Consider the following 25174-nt stretch of genomic DNA (forward strand, 5'->3'; position numbering starts at 1 on the left):
CAAGTTGTTGGGCTTGCGGAGCGCGTTGCCCAGCAACCTCGCGATACCGTCGACAGATTGTCCAAGCGGACTTGCCGTAGCAACCTCGGCTCGGCTCGGCTCGGCTTGGTTCGGCGCTGTCATTGCCGATTCAACGTCTATTTGGTGCTTTCCGACGCGACGCGACGGGACGCGGCTCCGTCAAGGAAACATGGACGAAGGCGCCGAGTTGTCACGGACTATTGCTCAGCTCGTCCAACGCCTGAAGGGAAGCCATTTGCACGCTCAGATGGAGCGAGAAGCTCGGGTGAGTGAGTATGCTAGCATGAGCTGCAGGCTACCCCCAACACTCAACCAAGCGAACCCCAAGAAACGTCCTACAACCGGCATCTTCTCCTTCATTCCTTTTCTCCTTTTCTTTTCGATCGCAGGAGTGTTTACATCAACCCGAGATCCGTCTGGACTCAATAAAGGACGACGTGCGGAGTTTCCTCAGAACTTCAGGTGCGGCAAGTTCTGGGGGTTTATTTGCGTTGCATTGACCTTGTTGTGCTGCTGTTTACAGGCTGGGAGAAAAAACTCCAGAATGCAGTGTATCGAGAATTACAAGTGTAAGTAAAAACACCTGCACTCTCCCCAAAAAGGACATTTGAGCCCACTTGGACTTTTTTCAAGAATAGCTTTGTGGTTCTTCTCAAGGTTTGACACGCGGAGCCCGTTTTTGTGATGAAGGGCCAGAGAAATAAAGCTGCGCCCACCGACTCCAATGTTCAAAATCAAAGTTTGACGCACTTTTGAGAGCACCTTTTCTTTCTCGCTCATTTGTATACAAGTACGTTGAGACTTTGCGTGTGAGGATGAAAAGAATCCCCCCCCCCCACCGTTTGGGTTTACATCCGATAAACCTTATCAGCTACTTGTCAGTGACGCAGGCCGTAGCTAAGCGAGCGTCCTCAGCTGTCTTCCGGATGAGGACGCTGGTGCCTGGTCCTCCTCCTCACTCGGGATGAGCCGTTGTCGTTGTCCACCGCCCAGCCCTCCCTTTGAAAAGGTTGGTTTCCTTTGTTTGATTCCAGCGAGCGACTGGCCTCGAGTCTCACGGCATCGGCGCCGCCGGAGCATGTCAAGGAGCCCTTGGCCTACATGCGCAAGGCCCAGGTCAGCTTCTGAGCCGCCGCCGCCGCCGCCGCCGCCGCGGTGTCCATCCGGTCAGTCTCTTGGAAGCTGTGTGTGTGTGTGTGTGTGTCACAGGCCGGCTGGGAGCGCCGCATCTTGAAAAGCCTGAACGGCATGAGCACAGAGCTGGGAGTGCCTCTGGCCCGCATGGTAAAAATCCACAATTGGCGGCTCTAGCGCTGCGCTAAGCGCTAAGCCATGATTGTTTGCGCCGCCGCAGAGGACGGCGTCCGAGCAGCGGGAGCTGAGCAGCAAATGGAACGAGATGGGCACGGACGAAGCGGGTATTTCTCGCCGCCGGGAACGTGCTGACTTTCTTCTTTCTATTGGCCTTTGTGCGTCTGGCTAACGTTGGGACACCGCGGTGCCTTGCAGATTTGAGCGGCTTCAGGCCCATCTACGCTGCCAAAGACTTCCTGGAGGTGAGTGCGCGGCGGCTGCGCGGCGGCTGCGTGGCGGCGCCGGCTGCGCGGACTGCGCTTGATGGCCTTCCGTGGCGCAGGTGGTGGTGGCCTTGCGGAGCCCCAACCACAAGTGCGGCGGCGACGAGGAGGAGGGGGGCACCAGGAGCCACTGGGGCCTGATCCAGGTGCCCCTGGACGTCCAGGACATCCAGCAGCTGGTAGGCCCGCCCCGCCCCGCGCGGCAGCTCTGTCTTGACCTTTGACCTTTGCCTTTCTCTTCTTTCAGAGAGGAGCCTACGGCGAGCTAAACCTGGCTGCCGGCCAGCTGGGCATCGACGACGATGCGCACATCCATCCAGGGAGGCGCTTTTTCTTTTTCTTCCTTTTTTCTTCCTGCCACCTTTATCTAAGCGTCGGTCGGTCGGTCGGTCGGCGACAGAAGCTTGACGTCGCCGGGGCCGTACGTCGGAATAGTCGAGGCGCCGAGCCTCTTCTCGTTGCTGCCTCCTTCACCTCTGTATGGCTTTGCAGATTTCTTTGAGCGGGACTACGTGGAGACGGCAAAGAAAGGTAGGAGAGCACGGCCCCCTGGCCCGTAGCCGGTCCGTGGCCCACCTGTGGCTCGGCCGCCCGCTTCCAGCCCGGCCGCCTCCTCATCGTCCTCCATCTTGTGCCACCGCAGTGCTGGGCGGGCAGGACAGCGCAGCGGCGCAGCAGTACAGCCGTCGGGGCTGCCCCACCGGCCTGCGGGCCGACCTCTGGGCCCTCATCCTCAATTGTGTGGACCGGCCGCAGGTTGGAAGGCTGTGCGCCGCCACCACCGCCGCCGCCGCTGCCGCCGCCGCCGCCGCCGTGTTTGTCTTCAAGCGGATGAGCCCAAAACGCGTTTGGCGATCCTGGTTCCGGCTGTCCAAAGAGAAGATCCAGACTCCCGCCTCTGACATCAAGCGGGCCATAAAAGTGCCAGATGGCTGTCTGGAGCGCGTCTCAGCCGCTCCATCCCAAGCCAACAGATGAGATTCTTGTTTGGCAGCCAGCGAGCCAGCCCAACTTCCGCCGCCGTCCGTCCTGCTGGCTTTTGCGTGCGCGCTTCCGCCGTGCCCATCCATCAGCTTTTACGACACTTTTACACTCGTCGACACGTGCTCACCGTCCCCTTTCCTTTCTTTCTTTCTTTCTTTCTTTCCTTCTTTCCTTCTTTCTTTCTTTCTTTCTTTCTTTCTTTCCTTCTTTCCTTCTTTCCTTCTTTCCTTCTTTCCTTCTTTCTTTCTTTCTTTCTTTCTTTCTTTCTTTTTTCTTTTTTTTCTTTTTTTTCTTTTTTTTCTTTTTTTCTTTCTTTCTTTCTTTCTTTCTTTCTTTCTTTCTTTCTTTCTTTCTTTCTTTCTTTCTTTCTTTCTTTCTTTCTTTCTTTCTTTCTTTCTTTCTTTCTTTCTTTCTTTCTTTCTTTCTTTCTTTCTTTCTTTCTTTCTTTCTTTGGATCCTGTTTGATGTTCCTCTCTCTATTTTAGGACGCCATGCATTTTGAGCGGCTCAAGGCAGGAGTCGTCCAACACGACCTGCTGGTGGACCACCTGATCCGCAAGGTAAGCCGCCTGGCCCGGCCCGGTCCGGTCAGCTTCTGGGTGACGTGCGGCCGAGCGCCTCGCCTCCTCCTTGCAGGATGTCAAGCTGACGGCCAGTAACGACGACTACTACTTTGTCTTTGAAGACTTCCTCTACCAGGTATTTGCTCACCTCCCTGCCTCCCTGGCTCCATCCTTCTCCTCCACCTGACCTCCGGATGGCTCGCTCCGCAGGTCTTGTTGTGTTTCTCCCGGGACGCCAGCGTCTTGGAGCACTTCAAGTACAACAGCGCCACGCCGCCCAAATCCTACATCCGAGGTGAGCGGCGCCTGCCTGGAAGCTCAAAAGCCGCCCTGCCCTCTACGTCTGTCTGTCTGTCTGTCTGTCTGGCAGGCAAAGAAGGGGACGAGGCCTACGCCGTGGTCTATCCTCCCAACGGTGAGCAAGCGTGTCCGCTCGCATTTCACCCAGACACACACACTTTGACAAATGACGTGCTCCGTTCCGTCGCCATTGTTTTCCTCCATCTTGACCGAGGAAAAAAGCGGCTGCGGGTTGAAGCCTGATTTTGACGCCGCCATTTATGAAGCCAGAGTCCGGATGAGTCGGTCATCGTTTGGTGAAACATTGACGCGATTGGGCCGCATTAGGTCGCGTCGTAGAGAGCCTTTATTGCTCTTTTGTCCCCCCCCCCCCAAAAAAATCCACGGTTTTCCATTTTAAGGAACGAGCAGCTAACGCAAGAACCCTTTTTTTTTTGCAACAGGCGTGATTCCCTTCCACGGCTTCTCAATGTATGGTGAGTCAAAGGGCCGCCGCCACCGCCGCTGCCGCCGTGCACTTTTGGGACGCTCCCGAAAGCAGGCAAGCAAGCCGGCTAGCTGCCCACCCGCCCGCGCCTCTTCCAGTGGCCCCGCTGTGCTTCCTGTACAAGGAGCCGCCAGAGCTGTACAGCGTGTTCAGGGAGATGTACACCCGCTACTTTTTCCGCCTACACTCTGTGTCCTCGGCGCGCTCGGTAAGAAGGCGGCGCCGGACGCCCTCACCGCCCTCACCGCCTCCACCGCCTTACCGGCCTCCTTGGTGTTTGCGTGTGGCCGGCAGGGTATCGTGTCGCTGTGTCTGCTTTTGGAGCGGCTCCTGCAGACGCACTTGCCGCGACTCTTCCACCACCTGCGACGGATCGGCGCTCAGCCGTAAGTTGTCCGCCGAGTTGAGATGTCGAGCAAGGTCAGCCGCCGCCGCCGCCCGGGTGAGGCAGGTCCATGGAAAATGAAGTTTAAAAACAATTGACTAGGGCCCGCCCGGTCAATTCAGTGTTCTACCATCAAACGCCAGCCCCCGTTTGCGCCCGCTATGATCTCGTGCTGCCACCTTGTGGCTGATGCTCTCGTGACAAGAGCAGCACCTTGGGCTTGAGCCCAATTTTCTTGTTGTTGCTGTGGTTTTTTTTTTGCGGCTAGGTTACGCATCGCCTTCAAGTGGCTGCTTCGAGCTTTCTCCGGTTATCTCTGCACCGACCAGCTGCTTTTCCTTTGGGACCGAATCCTGGGCTACGACTCCCTGGAGCTGGTGGCGGGTAAGCTACGCCGCCGCCGCCGCCGCCGTTCGGTGCCCGCTTTCTCGACGCCGCTCTCATCCCGGCCGCTGGTTGACTAGTCCTGGCGGCCGCCGTCTTCGCCTTTCGGGCCGAGAACCTGATGGAAGTGACGTCTCTGGCTTCGGCCGAGGTACGGCTCGTGCGTTCCCCGGAGATCCGTTTTGAAGAAGCAAATCCGCGCGTGCGCGAATGAAGTTGCCGCGTGTTCCGCTGCAGGCCGTCCTCGCCGACCTTTCCACCCTCCGAGTCATGCCGCTCATCCAGAGCTTCCTCTTCGCCATCTAGCGACGAGCTTTGGCCGGACCGTCTGCGAATTTGCCGACGCGCCGGATTCAGCGTTCCGTGCGGCGCGTGACCTTACTGCAATGATATCGTCAATGTGGGGGTTCCATTTCACACTGTGGGCCACTTGGGGCCCCGGTAGATGTCGAGTGGGCCGGATCATTAAAATGAAACCATACTCTGCTGTAAATAACCAAAATGTCATGTCTTTCCTTTTTTGGGTGTAAAGAAGCTCTGGAGCATTTTGAAATGGAATGAAAGTTCCCACTTTTTTGTAGCAAAGCTGCTAACATTGAATTGCACGTTGTTTTGAATCACCACAGTAAGGATTCATCAAAGTCAAAGTCTGCTTTATTGTCAAAGTTGCTAACATTGAATTGCACGTTGTTTTGAATCACCACAGTAAGGATTCATCAAAGTCAAAGTCCGCTTTATTGTCAATCCCTTCATATGTCAAGACACACAAAGAAACCGAAATTCCGTTTCCTCCATCCCACCCCACGGTGACGAGACATAGTACACGATAGACATACAAGTAGACGACCCAAAATAAAAACAAGAAGGCACAAACAATAAATAATAGATAAATAATATGAGTGATGAATAAATAATAAAGAAATAACACAATAAATAAGAGGAGCAAAACCTCTTCATCTTCACAGACCCTAACCCCAATGTGCAATTTAACCCCAATGTGCAATTTAAGCCCAATGTGCAATATCCTCTGCCACACAATGCATAGCTCTATTTCACTTCTATAACCCGTGCACTATTTCTTTTGTTATTAGCATTATTAAACTTCATACACTTTACGACACTTTACCACTATTTTTATCTTCTTCTTTTTGTAAATATTCATAGCTTATATATTTTTAGTTGTACTACAATTGCTGTTGTTTTTCCATATTTTTCTTTTTATATTGTATTCTATTTTTTATGCCGGAGGACTACGGTCCAGAAGTCTCTTTTTGCACCTTTATCCCCCTACTTGTACCTTCCTGTAAATCAGGCTGTTGTTACATGCAGTTTCTCACAGGTGAGATTAATAAAGTTCCTCTTATCTTATCTAAGGCCGACTTTTTAATGGCGTTAGTCTAGTCTGGACTTGTTTTTCTTCCTGATACTTGGCATCTTTTGGCCTGTCCAAGTGCATGGATACCAGCCCAAGCAGGTGCCATGTCCATGTCCATGTCCTGACTCGCTGTCACTTTCAGAATGTCATTGAAAAGCGGCCAGGGCTGACGGTGGTGGCCGAGTTCCACCCCACGTCCACTAGATGGCAGTAGAGAGTCTCTGGTTAAAAGGTTCGGCAAGGCACGCCAATAAGCTCTTTTCACTTCCGGTTGATGTGTGACGGAAAAATGCACCAAATACAAATGGTCACTAAAATAGTTGTAAAATACAAATGAACGTTTTAGTAGGCCACCGTGCAGAGGCGAGCAAATTTGTTTTGAACTCTTAATATTCTTAATATTCCAAGGTCGTAAAACGGCTGCTTTTTGTTGTTGACGCCTCCTTCTTCCGCCCGACCGACCGCCAGCCCGCCCACGGAGCAACAAGCGTCTGTCCTGGGTAGTTTGCTGAACTTTCTCTCGACTCACACACAGCTCGCTCGCTCGCTCGCTCGCTCGCTCGACCTTCTCCGTCGGTCGGTCGGTCGGTCGGTCGGTCGGTCTGTCTGTCTATCTGTCTGTCGCCTGTGCTGGCACTTTTCCCATCGGCTGGACGTTGCGGGAGTTTTTGTTTTGCCCCGCGTCGAGCTCCCGAGACGGCGTTCAAGGGCAAAAGTGACCAGGAGCCGAGAGAGAGAGAGAGAGAGCGAGCGACACAGAGGGAGGGAGGAAAGGAGGGAGGAAAGGAGGAAAGGAGGAAAGGAGGGCGGCGTTGTCTCTCGCTTCAACAAAGTCACCATGGAGGTTCCTGGCATGCAGGTAAGTAAGCACGGAGGTGGACCGGCCTTTCAAAAGCCAACTGAACCAGTTTATCAAGAGGCAAGGCGAGGCGAGGCGAGGCAAGGCGAGGTGGCACTGCGCGAGAGCCACCTTTGAAATGGGACTTGCCATATTCGAGAGTCGAACCACTTCCGCACGTCGGGCAACAAAACACGCAGCGTTGCGTTGCGGTGCGTTGCGGTGCGGTGCCTCTTTGCGCGCGGCGGCTATTTGCGTGGCCATTGAATGTTTGTTGACAAATGCAACAAGTTGCACTGTGAATGATCTCAATATGTTGACAGATGTCTTAGAATGTGCAATCGTTTCGCACTGGGTCACAAACGAGCGTACATATCATTCATTTTCCAGTCGTCTCCAATGATTGCACTTCAAAGTCTGCTTTATTGTCAACTTCTTCACATGCACACAAAGAGATCGAAATGACCTTTTCTCTATCTTAATAGTTTAATGACTCGTATTCCTAGTTGTCATTTGCTGGCTGGCTCCGTCTGTCTGTCTGTCTGTCTGTTGGGAGGCCAGCCATCCGGGCGTGCCGACCTGTGTAACCTGCCTGCCTGCCTGCCTGCCAGGCACTGCCTGCGTGGCTGCCAGTGCCTGCCTGACCGCCCGCCCGCCCGCTCGCTGTTTTGTTTTCGGAGGCGCGGGAATGATTGACAGCCGCACGCTCGCTCGGGCTTCTTTGCGGGCGGTCGAAGGTTCAGCGTGCCTTCTTCTGGCCGTACGAGCCGGGATCCAACTTGCTTGCAGTAGTTGCGTGTCCGAATGGATGCTTGCAACGCTCAAGATCGGTGACCACTGAACAATGATTTGACAACCGTCGTGCGGAGGAAGGAACACGTGCAGGCGCCCGTCTTTTCCTCAAGGAAAACTTGCTCAAATTGGAGGAGATCAACTGGCGTGCAGATCAACGCCTGCGTTGTGCTGTGTTTCCTTTTCTCCCTTAGAGTTCTCAGATCGATCCGGAGGCGTTGTTCACCAAGCTGGAGCGCATTGGCAAGGGATCCTTTGGAGAGGTGAGCTTCTCGGCCGGCGGTTGACGAATAGTCATTTCCGAGGTCCGTTCGGAAAGTCCGGTCCCTCTCAGGCGCGTTTGTTTTTTCTCCTCAACGGCCGCTCAATCCATTCCAATTTCCATCCAAATTTGACGCCTTGCATTCCAAAACAAGCCATTTGTTTGTTACGTCAATTGATGCAATTCTTTCACGTTTTATTGGCGCAATGGTTTCCAAATCACTTTGAATCGCGTTCCTTTGTAAAAGCCACGTTTGAAGCGGATGAGAAAGAATCCATTTGTTCCTCGCTTCATTTGGGAACCCGGATTGGAGCGCTTTGCGCCGTCTCTCCGCCCGCCAGGTGTTCAAAGGCATCGACAACCGCTCGCTCAGCGTGGTGGCCATCAAGATCATCGACCTGGAGGAGGCCGAGGACGAAATCGAGGACATCCAGCAGGAGATCACCGTGCTGAGCCAGTGCGACAGCCCTTACATCACCAAGTACTACGGCTCCTACCTCAAAGTGAGACGGTAGACTCGGCGGCGGCGGCGACGCTCGCTGGGCCCGCTGACGGCCCGCCGCCTGTTTTTCAGGGCAGCAAACTGTGGATCATCATGGAGTACCTGGGCGGAGGCTCTGCGCTCGACTTGGTGAGCCTCCTTCCTTCCTTCCGTCCGAGGAAATGCCTTGGGAGCGCAAACTAATGGCTTCCAAAAGTTTGCACTTTGGAATGTGAAATGGACAAAAAAAAAAGTGTCGTCTTTGAAACGCAGCTCCACGCGGGTCCCTTCGATGAGTCGCAGATCGCCACCATGCTGAAGGAGATCCTGAAGGGGCTGGACTACCTTCACTCGGAGAATAAAATCCACAGAGACATCAAAGGTGGGCTGGCGCAGCCCAAAAACGGATGGATGGATGGATGGATGGATGGATGGATGGATGGACAGACGGACGGACGGACGGACGGACGGATGGATGGATGGACGGATGGACGGATGGATGGATGGACGGCCTTGTAACGTGGAGCTGTCCCCCCCCCTTCCCTTCTAGCCGCCAACGTCCTTTTGTCAGAGCACGGCCAGGTGAAGCTGGCCGACTTCGGGGTGGCCGGTCAGCTGACGGACACGCAAATCAAGCGGGACACCTTTGTGGGGACGCCCTTCTGGATGGCACCGGAGGTCATCCAGCAGTCTGCGTACGACTTCAAGGTCAGATTACTGCCGCGCGCGTCGTCGCTTGCGTCCGGCCTCTGACTCGGCGTCCGGGCGCTGACTCCTCCGACTCGTGCCTCCAGGCGGACATTTGGTCGCTGGGCATCACCGCGATCGAGCTGGCCAAGGGGGAGCCGCCCAATTCGGAAATGCACCCAATGAGGGTGCTCTTCCTCATCCCCAAGTCGCCGCCGCCGACGCTGACGGGCGACTTCTCCAAGAGCTTCAAAGAGTTCACCGAGGCCTGCCTCAACAAGGACCCTGGCTTCGTAAGGCGCCGTTTTGTTTTGATTGTTGACTTTCTCGCCTCGACGTTTGACTTGGCCTTTAAAACAATTGCGTCGGTCTGATATGTCAATTGGACGGCGGCGAGCCGCGCCGGCCGGCCGGGCTCACGGCGTTGTCTCCTCGTTCAGCGTCCCACCGCTAAGGAGCTGCTCAAGCACAAGTTCATCATCAAACACTGCAAGAAGACGTCCTACCTCAGCGAGTTGATTGACAGGTACCGAAGGTGGCGGGAGCAGGGCCACAGCGACAGCAGCCCCGACGACTCGGACGACGGGTAAGTCGCACAGCAGAGCCGAAAGCTTCCAGCAGCCTCCCTGGTTTGACCGGCCTGGCCTGGCCTGGCCTGGCCTGGCCGCGTTTAGCGAGTCCGGCGACAGGAAGGACGGAGAGCCCCCCAAGTGGAGCTTCACCACAGTGCGCAAGCGCAAGACGGACCAACGGCCCTCCGTTCTCGCCGCCGTCATCTCGCCCGTCTTCTCAGAGGTAGCTACGCCCAGCCCACCCGTCGTCGCTCATGACAAGGTGCCAGCGGACTGTGGGCTCGCTCTCCTTTCTGCAGTTGAAGCAGCGGCACAAGGAAAAGCCGTCGGCCATCGAGGAGCTGGAACGGAACGTCCGATCGGCCGAGGACGCCTGCCCGGGCATCGCGGACCAGATGGTGACGCACATCATTGCCAGGTAGGCCATTGTCTTGTCTGGATGGTGAGGCGGGCGGGGCGGGGCGGGGGGTTCAAAGCCCCATCGTCATCGTGTCTGACACCAGGACGAGATTGTCATTTCCTCACCGAGCTAGCTCCCAGTAAAACAAAGTGGCCTAAGATACGAGAGTGTGTAGCAGCACCATCTAGTGGCTGTGAAATAGAACTGCGCTTGTGACGTTGTGCAAAAGTTTGCCCTTTGTTCCGCTTTCATCTTGGTGTGGTCCCGCTGTCCTCAGGTTCAACGGCAACTGAGGACAGGCGGAAAGAGGACGCGGTGTCAAAGCGCCGCTGCCGCCGCCGCCGCCGCCGCCACCCGAGCTTGCAATTTGGAGATCTGCTGTGCAACGTCTCTGCACCTTCACCACCGCTGGTGGTCTTTTACGCTGGTTGTCATCGGGCAGCGCCGCTTTACCTTTTGTAGATATTTGCTGGGCAGCACTTGACAAAGATGACATGCCAAAATGATTCTTCTGGTTCTGATGTTTTGTTGTGCTCAGTAAGAAGCCATGGGCGCCTCCCTCCCTCCCTCCCTCGCTGCAAACGAGGTCGGTGGGAGCGGCGCGCTTCTCCAGTTTTCCTTACCAAAGACAATCTGCAACTTGGCTATCTTATTGCAATATATCATAAGGGATGTTTACTCAGAGGGAACCAGCAACCAAAAAAATGTTCGTCTTTAGAGTTTTATGAATAAATATTTAAGATGCATTCCAAACGTTGTTTGTCTCGGTTTATTGCGTGCTAGAGCGTGACCTCGGTGGCGCCTTTCCTCTCCTCTTTTGTCTCGTCCTCCTCGTCCAGCTGGAGGCTGCCGGAAGAGAAGCTCATCCGGGCCGCTCTGCCCCCGCCGCCGCCGCCGCCGCCGCCGGGCCTTCCGTAGCACGGCCGTCCAACTCGGGGCTCGGAATCACTGCGGCTCCGCGCGGGGCCTCGAGGCAGAGGGGAGGCGGCGGCGTTGAGCGGCAGGTACGTGGGCCTGCTTGGTCGCGTCAAGTGGGGATAGTAGCCCAGGGGACGCAATTCGCACGATGGCAGGCGAAAGTGGCCGTCCGCTTGCCGTCGGCGAGGCAGCCCCGGGAGGAAGTTGCAGTCGTCGCTGTAATGTCCCGCCTCCGTGCCGACCGGCGGGTACAAAGACGGCCGCCGTCGTCCGTCCCGCCTGCTCGGCTGCGGCAAGCACTCCAGCGAGACGGCGCAGTCGGAGGAGAAATACGGCTGGGGGAATGTGGGGAGCACCGGGTGGTACTGGTAGGCGGGAGTGCGAGGGTAGAGTAGAACCAGCTGCTGCGCCACCTGCGGGACGGGCCGGCGGCGTCCCATGGCGCCCGATATCCGCGCTCGCTCGTCCGCCCGCTGCGGCCAGAGGGGCGTGACCCGGGCCAGGCTCCGACACCTCGGGGGGGCGGCGGCGGCAGCGTAGGCCCGGTTGACCTCTGAGGAGGGACTGGGCCGGGCAAAGGCGTCCTCGTACTGCTGGGCGACAACGGCGCAAAGCCGTGAAACGAGCGAATGGAATGGAAATGGATCGGGTTCAGGTCACCTGTTGGGAGGCGGCCAGGAGATCGGGGGAAGATCGGCACTGGCGGGAGTCGGATTCTGCCCGGCGGCGAGTGCTGCGCGGAAGAACAGCTCGAGTTGAAAAGAAAAAAAAAAAAAACAACTCCTGTTGGCTGAACCCAAAATTTGAAAGCATTTCAAGTGGGCCAAATGGAGCGGAGTTTGCCTTTCCTGCATTTCAAAACAAGAGCACAACCCTTTTCTTCAAGCTCAACTTGAAGGTAGGTAAAAACAACTTGTAACTGTTTGTTTTGTTGTTTTTTTTACAATGTAGGATTTGAAATGAAACCCTAATCCCTGAACCCCAACCTAGTTTAAAACCCCATTTGGAAACTGTAATCAAACACGGTCATTGTTTTTACTAAAAAAGAAAAAAAAGTCTTACCAGACACAATTCATCCTTAGAACGATAAGCCTCATTTCAATTCGGAAGTGAACAAGACATTTTAAATGTGTGAACTGAACTTGGAACTAATTTGTGTAGTAAATGAACTTTTGCAACAGTGCCAAAGCCAATTTGAACTTGAGTTTAAAAGCCTGCTTCGAATCGTTAGGTCTAATGAAAACCTGTTTTGCAACATCCGGACTAGTCGCAAGCAGACACCGAGTTTCCTCCCTGGCTGACTATTTCCGAGCCCCCCCCTCCCCTCCCCTCCCCTCCCCTCCCCTCTCTCCTCTGTTTGTGCGACTGCTGACGAAGGTGCGTCGGCACATGTGTAAAAACACTGGCTCTGATTGGCTCCCATCACGCTCCCTTAGCCAATCGCTCAGTGGCTTGCTACGTTATCGCGTTGGCACCACCTCGGGATTTCATGGAACCCACCTGGCCGATCGCTGAGGCTTCTTCTGGCTGGATCCCAAACATGCAAGCAGCTGCTTCTGTGTGCGCCCGCTGTCCACGTTCCCAAAGCAAAAGTCAGCCTCCTCCTCGGAGAAAGCAAAGAAGAAAACGTGCGAAGAAAGACGTCGGTCGGTCGGTCGGTCGGTCGGTCGTCACCTGTATCGGAAGCCAGAGCCTTTGGTGGACAGCAGCGCGCTCCTCCGTGCCTCCCCGGGCTCCTCGGCCAGCCGGAAGAAGGCGTGGTATTCCACGCACCTTTTCCAGAAGGCCTTGCACACGTCCCGAGTGGCCATGCAGAACTCCAGCGTGTCCTTGCGGGACGGCTGCGTGGGCGGGGCGGCAGAGCAGAGCAGACCAGCTTAACGTCAGCCCCCAAAAGTCAACGCAAACAAAGAAAAGCCTTGGACTCTGACCCCAAGAGTGGCATGCAGCTTGATGAGGAAATGTTTGCGCTTGAAGCTCAGTTTGCGAATCTTGGCCCAGCTGAAAGCGTTGATCTTGGCGTTTCCCTGAGCAAAGGCGTGCAAAGTCGGCGTCTGCTGGCAGAGGCTCGTCGGAAGCGCAACCAAAACGGCTACCTGAAAGACCAGCACGCCCGAGTGCGTAACGGCCAGATTGATGCGCGCGCCCTCGCCGTCGCTGGCCGACTGCGGCCGGATGCCGTACATGTCCAGCTTCCTGGCCAACTCCAGCAGGTGGACGTCCGACTCGGCCGGGGACAAGCCTCTGCCGGGGTCCAGACAAAACAAATAATCATAAGAAATAAATATGAGGAGTACCGTGCTGCTATTTGGGGCCATCTTGGTGAACCCAACCAAATGAATGGGCTGGGGAGTTGTTTCGGATCAGAAATTGTGCTTTGCTGCCATCTTGTGGCATCTATAGGCAACTATCAAGCTTTTCAATGGGAAGGCTGACTGGGATTCATTGTACCTGAGTTTCTTGTGGAAGCCGAGGATCTTGTGGTCCAGGTACTCCTGGTTGGGGACGTAGCGCTTCATCTGTAGGTGCTGACAGTCCAGCTCCTCATCGTAGTCCCCGAGTTCTGCTGCGAGGAGACACTGTCGGCTGGTAAAACTAGGAGTGTACGACAATGAATCAATCCCATGTTTGTTTGGTCCTTACACTGCAGTATGTGGGCGACCAGCAGGGCGGCGCTGTTGTCATTGCAGGTCAGACTGCCGTTGGTCAGGTCCTGCTTGACCTGCAGGGCGAAAAGGTACCTGTAGGCGCACAACATAACGGCATCAGATGTGATGTGATGAGAGACAGGACGTGATGTGACGTGAGCAGATGAGATGCGATGAGATGACATGAGATGACATGAGATGAAATGAAATGAGAAACGGCGCCGTACCGAGTGAGGCCCCTTTGGAGTTGGCTGGGGTCCGGAGTGAAGAACTTGACCATGAACCTGAAGAGCAGATCGGGGGTGTCTTCAAAAAAAGAAAAAAATATCGATAAATAAAGAATGTACACCATTTGTTGTGAATCCACTTACCTTTAATCTGCTTTGCGAGCGGCTTGAGCAGCTCCAGCCAAACCTGAAACCAAAGAAGCCCGAATGAGTCCAAAGCCATCAGGCGTGCGCGCATGCGCCTGATCAGACCGACTCACGTAGTTGCCGCCCTGGTGACGGTACTCCAGTCCGAAGTATTCCTTCTCCAAGAGCGTCAGGTGAGCACACACTTTGTTGAAGAAGTGGCAGCCCAAAATGTTTGCCTAGCAAATGCATGGGAGCGACACATTCAACGCCTTCCTTGTCTCAGTGTCAAGCGCACGGCGCTTGTCACACGTACTTTTTGACAAAACAAATAACGCCAGTGGAAGTCACTCACCTCCACCTCGAAGGTGCGTTCGCTGTCATCCAGGAAAAGCACGCGCAGTCTCAATTTGGTCTCCTTGCAGACTTTGCGCCCTGTCCATGAGCGCGCCGGCCGCTCGTCCATCTCGTGCCGCACGGATTGAGCGGAGAAATAAAGGAGCGCCCTCCCTCCCTCCCTCCCTCCGTCCGTCCGTCCGTCCGTCCGTGTTGGCGACTTTTTGCGTCTTTTCATTCAACGCACGCACGCACGCACGCAAAGCATCGGAGTGTATTCAAGCGCGTGTGTGTCTCTTGGAATATAATAAAGCTTTCACGGTGGCTGCCGCTGGACGCTTTCACCGAATACACAAGTGACCCACCCGTCTTTGAGGAAAGTAGGCTAGTAGTCCAAAAGCATCTCGTAGCCTCCAGCGCCTATTCCTGTGTGTGTGTGTGTGTGTGTGTGCGCGCGCGTGTGTGAGTGAATGAGTGCGTGAGTGCGTGAATGGAGTTTTGTCATTTTAATTTTCGTGCTCAGACCAGACCAGTTACCGAAGAAGAAGAAAAAAATGCGCAAATGATAGTCAAAGGTAATACTCAACTGTTCAAAAGTTACATTTATTTGGTTGTCTTTTTTTTTCCACAGGTTAAAATCCATCCCATCTCAATTGTCAAGAAATAAAAAGAACACGTTCGTTCACACAGTGGGTCGAGAAAGAGCCCTCCTGACACAAGACAATAAGATGCCCGGCCGGCGCGGGCCACATTTCTCAAGTTCTCTGAGGCCCAAATGCAAAGATGGAGGGGAAGAGAAAAAAAAGGACAATAAAAACAATCATTTACATGATCCTGCAAACAACACACAACCAAAGGCTAAACAAGAGATAAGGACAATCCAATTTGATTATTTTTTTTTTTTTTGACAGAAGCCGTCACAAAGCCTTTCACATATCCCGACGGCCGGCACAGGCGCAGAGACGCTGAAAAGGCTCCGTGGAGGTACACAGTAGCAGAACAGTAAGGGTCGCAAATCAGGTTGAAAAAAACAAAAGATCATCCCATTCATGATTGGAGAGATTGTCACGGTGAAGCTGCGGAGCACCCGTCCGTACAAACAGGTTCAAATAGTCCAGTGGAACTTTGTTTTCATGCTCCTGATGTCCCACCATTTTCATCCAGTGTGTGTGACCGAGCGCCGAAGCCATTTGGAAATAAGCACCCCCCCACCCCCCCCCCCCCCCTAGGCAGACACGCAAATGAAAGTCCATCGTTTGGGTGGGGCGGGCTGCCGGATAGTCACAAACGCATCGGTCGCTTGGGACCGACCGGCCGCTCACGTGACACACAACAGGCCACCCGGGAATTTGAACTCGCGCTTGACACGGAAGCGGGTCGGAATGGCGGCAAATAATCCCCCGTATTGTCACAGTGGCACTCTTTGGCGTTTGGAATGGCCGCCGTTGTCCTGGAATGCGAGCAAGACGTACGTTCTCTATCTCCTTTGTAAATCAGGCACTCCCTCCCTGCCTGCCTGCCTGCCTGCAACCAGAATGTGGCAAAAGCAGCCACTCGGCACACAAAGCGGGAATGGCAAAATGTTCAAGAGTCCCTCATCTGCCATCTTTGCCAGAGCCGTGCCAAGGAAGGCGTCCACGGGAATGACCAGGAAGCCTTAGGCACGGCACATTTTCAACTAAAACTACCTCGCTCGCTCGCTCGCTCGCTCACTTTGGTTCTGAGCCTGATAAGAGAAGTCAAATGTTCTGGACCAGAATACTCACATTGTGGCTGGCTGGCCGGCCGGCCCCCTGCACTCGCTCTAAAGACGGCACTCGGATCAAGATTGTCTTTGTCAAGCAGCTAAGTGGACCCGTTTTCAATCCATGTGGATGGGGAGGGAGGAGGAATTTTACCACTCACCGGTGGCTGAAAATGATATTTGCCGGCCGGCCGGCTCTCGGGTCAAGACCCTTGGCAGTTCAGCTTCAGCCGGGACCAGTCGGGACAAATGTTATTTTCAGTCAAGTGGCCTGTTTAAGATTTCAGATTCCGCAAACAAGAACAGGGTTGAATTCTTCTAAGCGAATGCTTTTGGTCCAGAGCGCCAGATCAAGTTGGAAAAAAAAAAGGCCCTCCTGAAGTTCAAAGGGGTCAAAACCCAAATAGGAAATCTCGCCATACGCTAACATTAAAACCAGACCTGGACTTTCAGGGGGGCGTGAGTCTCGGACAAACCGGGTGGACTTCAGAAGCGGTCGTCTCGGAGTTGCGTCGGCGACTTGAAGGGTTTGAGCCCCAGAGTCCTTCGGGGGCGGACTCTCTCTTTGGTTGCGTCTGGGCTCTTCCCCCCGCACGCCGCCCAACCCAAGTCGATGAGCGACGAGTCGGGCGGGTCCAGCGGCGCCGCGCGGAACGACGGCAGCGTGGGCGAGCCGCTGGCGGAGCACGGCGCCGAACGCGAGGTGGGGAAAGGCGGCGGCGAGAAGGGGTCAAAGGGCAACGCTCTGTCCCAGGCGCCCGGCGGGAAGGGGTCAAAGGGCGACGCTTTGTCCCAGGCTCCCGGCGGGTCGGCCCTGAGAGCGAAGGGATCGCAGGCGGGCGAAGGGAAGGGGTCGCAGTTGCCAAAGGGGTTAGTCGGGGAGGGGCGGAACCCCGCCGGGACGCCGTCCGGGCGGCTCCAGTTACGGCCGGCGCCCGCCGAGACGAAGCTCCACGCGTCGATGCGGGGCCGGATGGGGGAGGGGCGAGGGCGGGGGATGACGCTGACCTCCAGGTGGCAGCAGGATTTGGGGGTCCAAAGGGCAGCGTCCAGGCCCAGTGAGCCGGCCGCAGCGGCGGCGGCCGGCTGTTCTTCGGCGTCCGGCGTGTCTCGGCACAGGGGCAAGTCCAGAACTGCAAAGAACGCAAACGAGTCGCTTTCAAGCGGCCATAAATGTGCCGGCACATTTGAAATTTTTTTTTTCTTTTACGCACCGAGGTGGGAGCTTCGCAGGCCCGGACTGGACCTTCTCCTCCTCCTCTCGCCCGCACGGTCCGAAGCGATGTCGGGGAAGCCGGGCTCGGGTTCCCCCGGGGGCTCAGGTTCCCCCGGGGACTCGGGTTCCCCCGGGGGCTCGGCCGGATCCAAAAGCGGCCGGGAAACGGGCTCGGCGGCGAAAGTGATGAGGTCGTCCACGAAGCGGGGCGGCTTGGCGGTGCACTCCTCCAGGGATGGGGGCTGAGTTCGAGGAGGCACTTTCGGGGAGACGTCCAGGCATCGACCTAAGCCCACAGAAGCCAGGAGAGCGCCGCTGGCCAGCAGAGCGCGGCGGGCGCTCTTGAGAGAAGAGCCTCCTTCTTCGCCGCCCGAATCGCCTTGCTGAAGCCGCCAGGTGTCGGGCTTCAGCCAGGAGCCTGCCAAAAACGTTAGTCTTTTCATTTGGTCTTCTGTGATAGCGCACAAAAAAGAAAAAAGAACGGATCTGCCGTTGTTGTTGTCTGAGCAAATCATTTCCAAATAAGTGAAATGATCACGGTTGAAGAACCTTTACAAAATCAAATCAAAGGCAAGCGAGGCTCGGTTACCGTCGTGAGGCGGGCTCGCCGCCGCCGCCGCCGAGGCTGTGTACTCCTCAAAGTCGTCTGCGTCTTCTCCATTGTGGTCGCGCTGGGACACCAGCAGCTTGGCTCTCATGGACAAACTGTGAGAGCAAACGGCAAGGCCTGAGCAAAAGCCGCTGCTGCTGTCGCCGCGGTAACTCGGGCGACGTACCTGCTCTCCTGAGGGCTCAGGCGCAGGACTTTGGGGCTCTTGGGACTTTTGGGGCTCTGGGACTTGAGCTCTCCGTTGGCCTGCTTAGGGGACGGGACCTCCAGGGGCCACGCCGCGCTCAGACCAAATGGCCTGCCTCCGCTGCTGCCGCCACCGCTGTCGCCGGGACTGACTGCGGGCAGACGCGAGCGTCACAACAAATGCGACTCCACGGCGCCCTCAGGAAGCGCAAGAGCTGAGGGTCATTGGCGGCGCCGAGAAGTGGAAGGGGGGGGGGGGGGGGGGGGGGGCACGCGCGCACACACGCTCGGGGAAGGAAGGACACAAGTCCAATCCACTCACGCTGGATGGCGCGGAAACGCGGGCCGAAGGAGGGCGAGGAGGCCGAGCCCAAATCGGGCGAGTTGCGTCTCTTCTCCAGGCCGGGGGATGCCTGCACCGTGATCTTGTGGATGAAATCTGAAAAGACGGGCCGGGCCGTCTTGGCCGTGAGTCCACTTGCGCACAATGGCGGAGATGCAAGAAGCTAGCTACCTTGGGGCATGCTGATCTTTTCGCCGTTCTTGCTCTTGAGCTTGTGCTTCTTGAAGGTGCCCTTGCGCTTCTTGACGTTGGGCTTCTCCTGGTTCTGGTTCTGGTTGAGGTGCAGGATGAGGAGGCTGAGCTCGCGCTCAAACACGTCCTGTTCCCACTGGGCCAGCTGCTGCTCGCGCTGGCGCAGGAACTCCTCGTGGGACTTCTGCTCCAGCGCCGCCCGCTTCAGCTCCTCCTCGCGGCAGCGCAGCTCCTGAAAAACGGGGGGGGGGGAGAAAACCAGTCAGGACTGGAACCAAGCGGTTCATTTGCACGCCAAGTCCGGCCTACCTTTTCCTTGGCGCGCAGCTCGTCAAACATGTCCTGGATCTCCAGCTTCCAGTCCTCTTGCAGAGAGTGGAAGGAGTCCTGCGGCATCTCCTCCTTCACCTGCTGCTCCAGCGCCGTCAGCTGAGCCAGGATGGAGCCAAAGTTGGGCCTGCGGTGGGGGTCCTGGTCCCAGCATTCTGCGGGACAAAAATCCAATCGGCTGTTGCTGGGGAGGGGGGGGGAGCCAAGGCGACGTTGCGTACCTGCCATGAGCTGAGCGAAGGGTTGGGGGCAGGTGGAAGGGATGGGCAGCGTCAGCTTGTTGACGGCCACGCCGTACGCCACCGCCAGCCCGTCGATGCCTTTGTAGGGCGCCTCTCCCGTCAGCAGCTCCCACAGCAGGACGCCGTAACTGCGCAAGCAAGCACAGTCGCAGAGAGGAGAAATGCCGCGTGTTCCATTGCGGAAGAGGAGTTAGGACATTGAGCCGCCTTCAATTGCTAACGTTGCTACTTTGCTTTTTCATGGATCCAATTGCAGCCATCAAAACCTGGATCTCACACACCGTCAATTAGCTTTTGTCCCAGCACGCAGGAGGTGGAACTCAACTCCAGCCCAAACTACCCCCCCCCCCCCCTCCCATGCAACGCGCTGTTAGCTAAAGCAGCGGACGGAGGCTGCAGAAAAACAAATCCCACCTCCAGACGTCGCTGCCCTTGGAGAAGGTGGAGGACTTGATGACCTCGGGGGCCATCCAGGCGTAAGTGCCCGCCGTGCTCATCTTGGTGGTCTTGTGCCACTCCCTGGCAAGGCCAAAGTCGGTGATCTTGAGCGTCAGCGCCTCCATGCGTTCGTTCTCGATGGGCTGAGCCAGAAGGACTGCGGAGAAAGCAGATGTCGGCAACGAACCGGCCCACGGGGACGCTCGGCCTTTGCCCGCGTGCATAGATCTGCGAAGATCAGCACATTGCTCGTCAAGAACAATCAATCGTCCACTGGATGGCCAGGCTGAACCCTTTCGGCCCATTCAAAATGGACGTTGCGAGCGAGTATGGATGGAGGCTTCATCAAAAATGAAAAGTCAGGAAGCCACACATGGCTTTGCGCTTGCCCCAAGCGGATTTGCGCAGGCCCTGGTGATGACATTCTCCCAATTTCATAAGAGTGTGATTATGAAGAAGGGAAGTGTGGCGTCATCGCCGCCGCCGCCGCAATGGAGGAAGTGCAGCGCAAAGCTGGCAGGGCGCCGCCCCAATCTGTATGGCGTCTTCTCTCCGCCTCAAAACGTTTCGCTCGTGAAAAGGTGCTCTGTCCCAATACTTTTGAAGGACACCTCCGCCGCCCCCCCCCTTTTTTCCTCATTTACACTACATTGATGTTCCAAGGATCTGGAAAGGCAGGAACTGGGTCAAATGGTTTTTGCACACCGCACGGAGTACTCGGCACCTGACATCATGGCTCAACGCAATGACGTGCATTTAACCCCCCCCCCGTAGGCGAGTGGCGCATTCCGGCAGGGCGGGGGCGGGGCTCTCCCTGGGAAGAACGGCAGCTTTGTTCACGGGCTGACAGACGCTCCCTCGGATGGACAGCCCGGCAACCTTTGCCCGAGCCCGCCGGCGCCAAAGTCTATCAACGTTGCCGCCATTCCCAAGCGCCGCACAAGTCACCCAATTTCATTTCATGACATTCGGATGGATGGAGGGTTGCAAGCGATGGCACCAGTACCCGATAGCGTGGAATAAGACATCGGTGAGTGTCGTTCCTTGCCGCCGGCACCACAATATATTGAAGGATATGGTGAGGAAGGCTCCTATTAATGATTGGGGCTGGGGCGAGGTTGCCTTCCAAATGCTTGGTTACTTATTAACAAGCCCGGGAGCCCAAACAAGCTTCGCTGGCTGGAGGCTCCCCCTCGCTGGGCAAACAGCGGAAAGTCCCTCCTTTGCCACATCTGAAGAAGCAGAAGGCCGCTGGCACCAGCTCCTCCTCAGTTGCTCGCATAAGCGCCACGGAAGCAAGGAAGGAAGGAAGGAAGGAAAGAAGGAAGGAAGATCAGTAGTTAAAGGTGAGATGGCGGCCGAGGCCCGCAAACAAAAGGCTCCTATTTTTTTCCTGCTCTTGATCAATTAGCAATATAAAAGTCACGCTAGGTCACAGACGTCAAATTACATATGAATATTTTGCTACACATCATGAGTATCAGAGAAACACTTTTTTTTTTTTTAAACAATCCAAAATGCCTAGGGAAAGAGTGACGCTCGGTCACAGCTCTGGAAGTGGGCACGCTTCAATGTTAACACGCGCACGCACACGCACATGCGGGGGATGTTTGCAACTGCTGAATGAAAACATGCGGGCGGAGGCAAGGCTCACGCTTGTCCAATCGCGGAACAAGTCGAGAAGAAAGCCCAAAACAAGGCGCGTTTATGGCCAGCATCCAAGTGACAAAAAAGGGGTCAGTGAGTGCTTAGCGTGGCTTTTTTGGTTTGTTAGCGATTTGGGGCTTCAAAAAAGGTTTCGCGACGCGCTATCCGACTCGACACCTCGTCTTGTGCTCAGAAAGGCGCCGAGTCGGCACAGGCAGGCGCGCCTCCACCACCTTTTCAAAAAAGACAAGTCAGGGGCGGTCCCGGCACAGCGGCCGTCGTTTGTCTCACCTCCTGGAGGAGGACGTACTTTTGGTCCATTTCCCGAGTCTCCTTTTTCAGGCAAATAACATGTCATTTGGAAAGCGGTGGGCGGTAGACAGAAACCTGCAATTTAAACAAAGTCCAGCTTAAAATAAGATGGGATCCTTCGCTCGGGGAAGACACGAGATGCCGAGCACGACCCGGATGGGACTTTGGATGGCGAGAAGCCACGTGACCGTCGAGCTCAGGTCCCAAAGGCCGCAAAGAGACAAAAGACGGCCGGATGGGAACGACCGGACGCTTTTTTTTGGCTGTTTGGGTACGCTCCCCGCTGTCTATTCTCTTGGCTTTGGTTGGATAGCGCTTGTTGCGCGAGCGACGACCTGCTCCAGGATGTGGCCCGACAGACGTGTCGTGGCAGGCCCGCAACCAGAGGACAAAAAATAGGAAATCAAAAGCATGGAGGTGATAGGATCTGGCAGGCACCCAGCACAGAGAGGGATTGGGTTGGCCTACGGTACGAGCCGGCCTACGGGCTTGGCCTACGGGCTTGGCCTACGGGGCTGGCCTACGCGCCTGGCCTACGGGCCTGGCCTACGGGCCTGGCCTACGCGCCTGGCCTACGCGCCTGGCCTACGCGCCTGGCCTACGCGCCTGGCCTACGGGCCTGGCCTACGGGCCTGGCCTACGCGCCTGGCCTACGCGCCTGGCCTACGCGCCTGGCCTACGGGCCTGGCCTACGGGCCTGGCCTACGCGCCTGGCCTACGCGCCTGGCCTACGCGCCTGGCCTACGCGCCTGGCCTACGGGCCTGGCCTACGGGCTTGGCCTACGGGCTTGGCCTACGGGCTGGCCTACTTACTGTTGTTGGACTTGAGGTCCCGGTGGATGACGGGGACGATGGCCTGGCTGTGGAGGTAGAGCATCCCGCGGGCGATCTGCACGGCCCAGTCCACCAGGACGTGAGGCGGGATGCGGCGGCCGGCCAGAGCCCGGCTCAGGGGCCCGCCCGAAGCGTACTCCATAATGAGGCAGAGGTTGGGCTCCTGCAGACAAACGCCTTTGAGGGCGATGATGTTGGGGTGGGTGAGCATGGCGAAGAGTCGGGCCTCCTGCCGGACGTTCTGCGCCGTCACGCTGATGTCCTCGTCGGGGTCCTGGCGCGCCGCCTTCACCGCCACCAGCGCGCCCCGCCACGTGCCGCGGTACACCTTGCCAAAGCCGCCCACCCCGATCACCTCCTGGAGGCTGAGTTCACGGAAATTCACCACGGCAGGTTCAGAGGCGCCCACCGCCACGGCGGGGCCCAGCTCACCCGCCGCCGCCGCCGCCACGGCGGTGGCGCCGCCGCCCGGGAGCTTCCCGTATGCCCCAGGCTTGAAGGAGCCATAGTTGGAGGGGAAGATGCCCACCTTGTTGTTGACCTTGCCCGCCCACCAACCCTCATCGCCGGAGATCTCAGCGTCCAAGGAGAGGACCTCCACCAGGTCGCCCTTCCGTAGGGTGAGCTCGTCTTTGCAGGCCGCCTCGTAGTCAAACAAGGCCGTCCACACGGGGTTGCTGAAGTTGCCTTTCTGCGATTGCTCAGAGTTCTTCCAGGCGGACAGCGGGCCTCGGCTGAATATGTTCTTCAGCGGCTCCATGGAGCCTCCGACGCTCGCTTTGACCCGACGGCACCCCGACCGACCGAGGCTTTGAAAATCACGTCCAAAGGCGTAGCGTAGCGGACGGCGCCTCGCTCCTCTCTTGCCCTTCCGTCCCGCTGGGTCATCGGGGATGAGTGGAACGTTCGCAAGGAAGGAACGGCGGCGGGGCCGATTCCATTGGAGGGGAAACAAAGGCGGGTGGCATCTTCGGTCGGGGTGACCGGCAGGTCGGAGCGGTGGGAATTCGGGTCCTAGCCAACTTTGCTCTGGAGGCGTGCGCTTTGTCAACAGGCGCTTGGAGCTCAATCAAACGTCAGGAGAGCATCGCGGAGGGCACCGAGCGACTCGCCGCCATCCAAACCTCGCGGAGACGCAAAGCGCCTGTCCAGCTTTTCTGACTCGCAGGTCAAACGGATTGGCGTTTAATGCCGTGCCGTGACACGCACAAAACAATCTCACCGGGCCAAAATAGTCAAAGGTGCTGACTAAGGGTCAGCGAGGGAGGCTTCCTGACTGGACTCTGTTGTCCAGACTTTTTAGCCATTCGCTAGAGTCCAAAAGCGCCATTGGCGGCGAAAGACAAGAAGCTGGCAAAGTTCCTTCGGCCTGGATTCGAGCAACTGCCTTTGCAGCCAAGTCAAACGCTGCGACTGAAGAAGCATTCCAACGACGAGAAGCTGACAAAGGCTCATCCGGGCTTCCCCACCGGACCCTCAGCTCTGTTTTTAAGTATTTTTAGCCATTAAGTAGAGTGGGCCAGCACAAGCAGGAAGCGCAGAGGAGTGCGGAGAAGAATAGCAGGAAAGGGAGCATTGACTCGAGCCAGCCGGCCCGGCCCAGTGGTACGGGACTGACTGACCACCACTGCGCATTCCGTAAACTCCAAGCAAAGCGCTCAAAACTTCAAGAGAGATCCCACAAGAGACACACGGGCAAGCCAACTCCGGCCGGCCCTTAGCTCTCCAAAGTAGTGGTCATGGTTCTCGTTCTCGTTCTCCTCGCCGTCGTCGTCGTCGTCACGGCGTTGGTTCCCGAGCAGTTTCGAGCGGCGGCGAGTCCGCTCCCTTGCGTCACTCCGACGGACACCAAGGGACTTTCCCGTGTCGAAAAGAGCGATATTCCCATCGAGCGCGGGCGGGCTATTAGATTCCGTTTCCTCGTCCTCGGACCTCGAAACAACTTCTACGTCCGTACTGGAGACAGAGGGGCTGGGTGCGTGGGGGAGTCACAACTTTTCCTCTCCTCTTCCCGACCGGAAGTCAGGTGACAAGACGTACGTCAAGCTGAGCTCGCGCTTCCGTCGCCGCCTCACAAAATAAAGCGCTCAAACGGAAGTGACTTCCTGCGGCTGCTGAACCACCAAATGAAAGCGCAACATCCAAACATTTGGCTTTTCAAACTGTTGGAAGACAAAAATGTCACCAAAGGGATTCGGAAAGGTATCAAAACAACTATCAAGTTGTTGTTTAGATGGAATTCCACCACATTGCTCCTAAAATGGCAAATAATGTCGCTTTGTTTTGTTTAATCCGTCGATCTCATTCCGGTGACACAAGCAGTGACGGAAATTGACTAACGTTTGCATCCCCCGCCCGAGTGTTGAGTATACAGGCGTCCCTTGTTATCAATTATTTCACCTTTATTTGGCCAGTTTTGATGTGCAATTTCTTGCTTGCAAAAAAAGCAGCTTCCCCTGTAAAGACTAATGTTCCTTTTGGCCCCGCCGCCCGGCTGCCACTGCGCGTTTCCTCACAGAGGCCCTTCGGCGGGTCGGTCGTTCGGTCGGTTCCCTTGCTCTCTTGGCCCTCCCCTGCTTCCTTTCTCCGTCACGTCTATCGAAACAGCAAATCAAAGTGCGTCCGCCGCGGTAGCAAAATAACAAGACACCGTCAAGGCGCTTCAAAATGGACGAGTGCAGAGATAGATAGATAAATAGATAGACAGAGATACATGA

General features: G+C 56.3%; 4 protein-coding genes across 10 annotated transcripts; 2 read left to right on the forward strand and 2 right to left on the reverse strand.

Annotated features, from left to right (window-relative positions):
* Positions 1–58: 58 nt before the first annotated feature.
* On the forward strand, positions 59–6074 carry tbc1d19 (TBC1 domain family, member 19). Its single transcript, XM_061293314.1, has 21 exons — positions 59–286; positions 411–483; positions 545–590; positions 1056–1137; positions 1231–1305; positions 1376–1439; positions 1531–1577; positions 1658–1777; positions 1846–1915; positions 2088–2129; positions 2242–2354; positions 3068–3142; positions 3219–3281; positions 3356–3440; positions 3516–3560; positions 3889–3921; positions 4031–4140; positions 4227–4318; positions 4586–4701; positions 4782–4852; positions 4939–6074. Exons 1-21 carry the CDS (start codon positions 191–193, stop codon positions 5005–5007), a joined length of 1587 nt encoding a protein of 528 aa, XP_061149298.1. The 5' UTR covers positions 59–190; the 3' UTR covers positions 5008–6074.
* Positions 6075–6532: 458 nt separating this feature from the next.
* Positions 6533–10861, forward strand: stk26 (serine/threonine protein kinase 26). The gene is made up of 11 exons (XM_061293772.1): positions 6533–6935; positions 7901–7969; positions 8310–8471; positions 8543–8599; positions 8723–8831; positions 9000–9157; positions 9244–9429; positions 9577–9722; positions 9811–9931; positions 10008–10126; positions 10386–10861. The coding sequence occupies exons 1-11, from the start codon at positions 6915–6917 to the stop codon at positions 10399–10401; spliced, it is 1164 nt and encodes a 387-aa protein (XP_061149756.1). The 5' UTR covers positions 6533–6914; the 3' UTR covers positions 10402–10861.
* LOC133163133 (FERM domain-containing protein 7) lies at positions 10816–14520 on the reverse strand. Of its 6 annotated transcripts, XM_061292941.1 has the most exons (12): positions 14383–14520; positions 14162–14266; positions 14046–14088; positions 13902–13980; positions 13670–13767; positions 13478–13592; positions 13123–13270; positions 12958–13053; positions 12701–12867; positions 12527–12595; positions 11687–11759; positions 10816–11619 (listed from the first exon to the last, which is right to left on the reverse strand). In XM_061292941.1, exons 1-12 carry the CDS (start codon positions 14491–14493, stop codon positions 10888–10890), a joined length of 1836 nt encoding a protein of 611 aa, XP_061148925.1. In that variant the 5' UTR covers positions 14494–14520; the 3' UTR covers positions 10816–10887. The 6 variants fall into 6 exon arrangements, with proteins under 6 accessions (XP_061148925.1, XP_061148835.1, XP_061149013.1 ...); XM_061292851.1 differs by having other exon boundaries at positions 10816–11616; positions 12958–13270; XM_061292785.1 differs by having other exon boundaries at positions 10864–11619; positions 12958–13270.
* A 430-nt stretch (positions 14521–14950) lies between these two features.
* LOC133162340 (mitogen-activated protein kinase kinase kinase 11) lies at positions 14951–25012 on the reverse strand. Of its 2 annotated transcripts, XM_061291472.1 has the most exons (11): positions 22437–25012; positions 21603–21698; positions 19641–19821; positions 19206–19354; positions 18964–19139; positions 18634–18886; positions 18442–18558; positions 18100–18271; positions 17913–18028; positions 17322–17741; positions 14951–17240 (listed from the first exon to the last, which is right to left on the reverse strand). In XM_061291472.1, the coding sequence occupies exons 1-11, from the start codon at positions 23215–23217 to the stop codon at positions 16594–16596; spliced, it is 3108 nt and encodes a 1035-aa protein (XP_061147456.1). In that variant the 5' UTR covers positions 23218–25012; the 3' UTR covers positions 14951–16593. The 2 variants fall into 2 exon arrangements, with proteins under 2 accessions (XP_061147456.1, XP_061147462.1); XM_061291478.1 differs by lacking the exon at positions 21603–21698 and having other exon boundaries at positions 22437–25009.
* Positions 25013–25174: the final 162 nt, after the last annotated feature.

This window comes from Syngnathus typhle, linkage group LG1, assembly GCF_033458585.1.
Source record: "Syngnathus typhle isolate RoL2023-S1 ecotype Sweden linkage group LG1, RoL_Styp_1.0, whole genome shotgun sequence".
Taxonomy (NCBI): domain Eukaryota; kingdom Metazoa; phylum Chordata; class Actinopteri; order Syngnathiformes; family Syngnathidae; genus Syngnathus; species Syngnathus typhle.

Excerpts from the sequence above, each read along its gene's own strand:
- stk26 (XM_061293772.1), top strand. The coding sequence starts at position 6,915 with ATGGAGGTTCCTGGCATGCAG. Across the intron at positions 7,970-8,309 it reads GCAAGGGATCCTTTGGAGAG|GTGTTCAAAGGCATCGACAA; the intron begins GTGAGCTTCTCG and ends TCCGCCCGCCAG. Across the intron at positions 9,723-9,810 it reads CCCGACGACTCGGACGACGG|CGAGTCCGGCGACAGGAAGG; the intron begins GTAAGTCGCACA and ends GGCCGCGTTTAG.
- LOC133163133 (XM_061292785.1), bottom strand. The coding sequence starts at position 14,493 with ATGGACGAGCGGCCGGCGCGCTCATGGACAGGGCGCAAAGTCTGCAAG. Across the intron at positions 13,271-13,477 it reads GGCTTCCACAAGAAACTCAG|AGGCTTGTCCCCGGCCGAGT; the intron begins GTACAATGAATC and ends GGACCCCGGCAG. Across the intron at positions 12,596-12,700 it reads GGCTCTGGCTTCCGATACAG|CGGGCGCACACAGAAGCAGC; the intron begins GTGACGACCGAC and ends GAACGTGGACAG.
- tbc1d19 (XM_061293314.1), top strand. The coding sequence starts at position 191 with ATGGACGAAGGCGCCGAGTTGTCACGGACTATTGCTCAGCTCGTCCAA. Across the intron at positions 1,138-1,230 it reads CCTACATGCGCAAGGCCCAG|GCCGGCTGGGAGCGCCGCAT; the intron begins GTCAGCTTCTGA and ends TGTGTGTCACAG. Across the intron at positions 3,143-3,218 it reads TGGACCACCTGATCCGCAAG|GATGTCAAGCTGACGGCCAG; the intron begins GTAAGCCGCCTG and ends TCCTCCTTGCAG.
- LOC133162340 (XM_061291472.1), bottom strand. The coding sequence starts at position 23,217 with ATGGAGCCGCTGAAGAACATATTCAGCCGAGGCCCGCTGTCCGCCTGG. Across the intron at positions 19,822-21,602 it reads AGTACGTCCTCCTCCAGGAG|TCCTTCTGGCTCAGCCCATC; the intron begins GTGAGACAAACG and ends CTTTCTCCGCAG. Across the intron at positions 18,029-18,099 it reads CTGAGCCCTCAGGAGAGCAG|TTTGTCCATGAGAGCCAAGC; the intron begins GTACGTCGCCCG and ends TTGCTCTCACAG.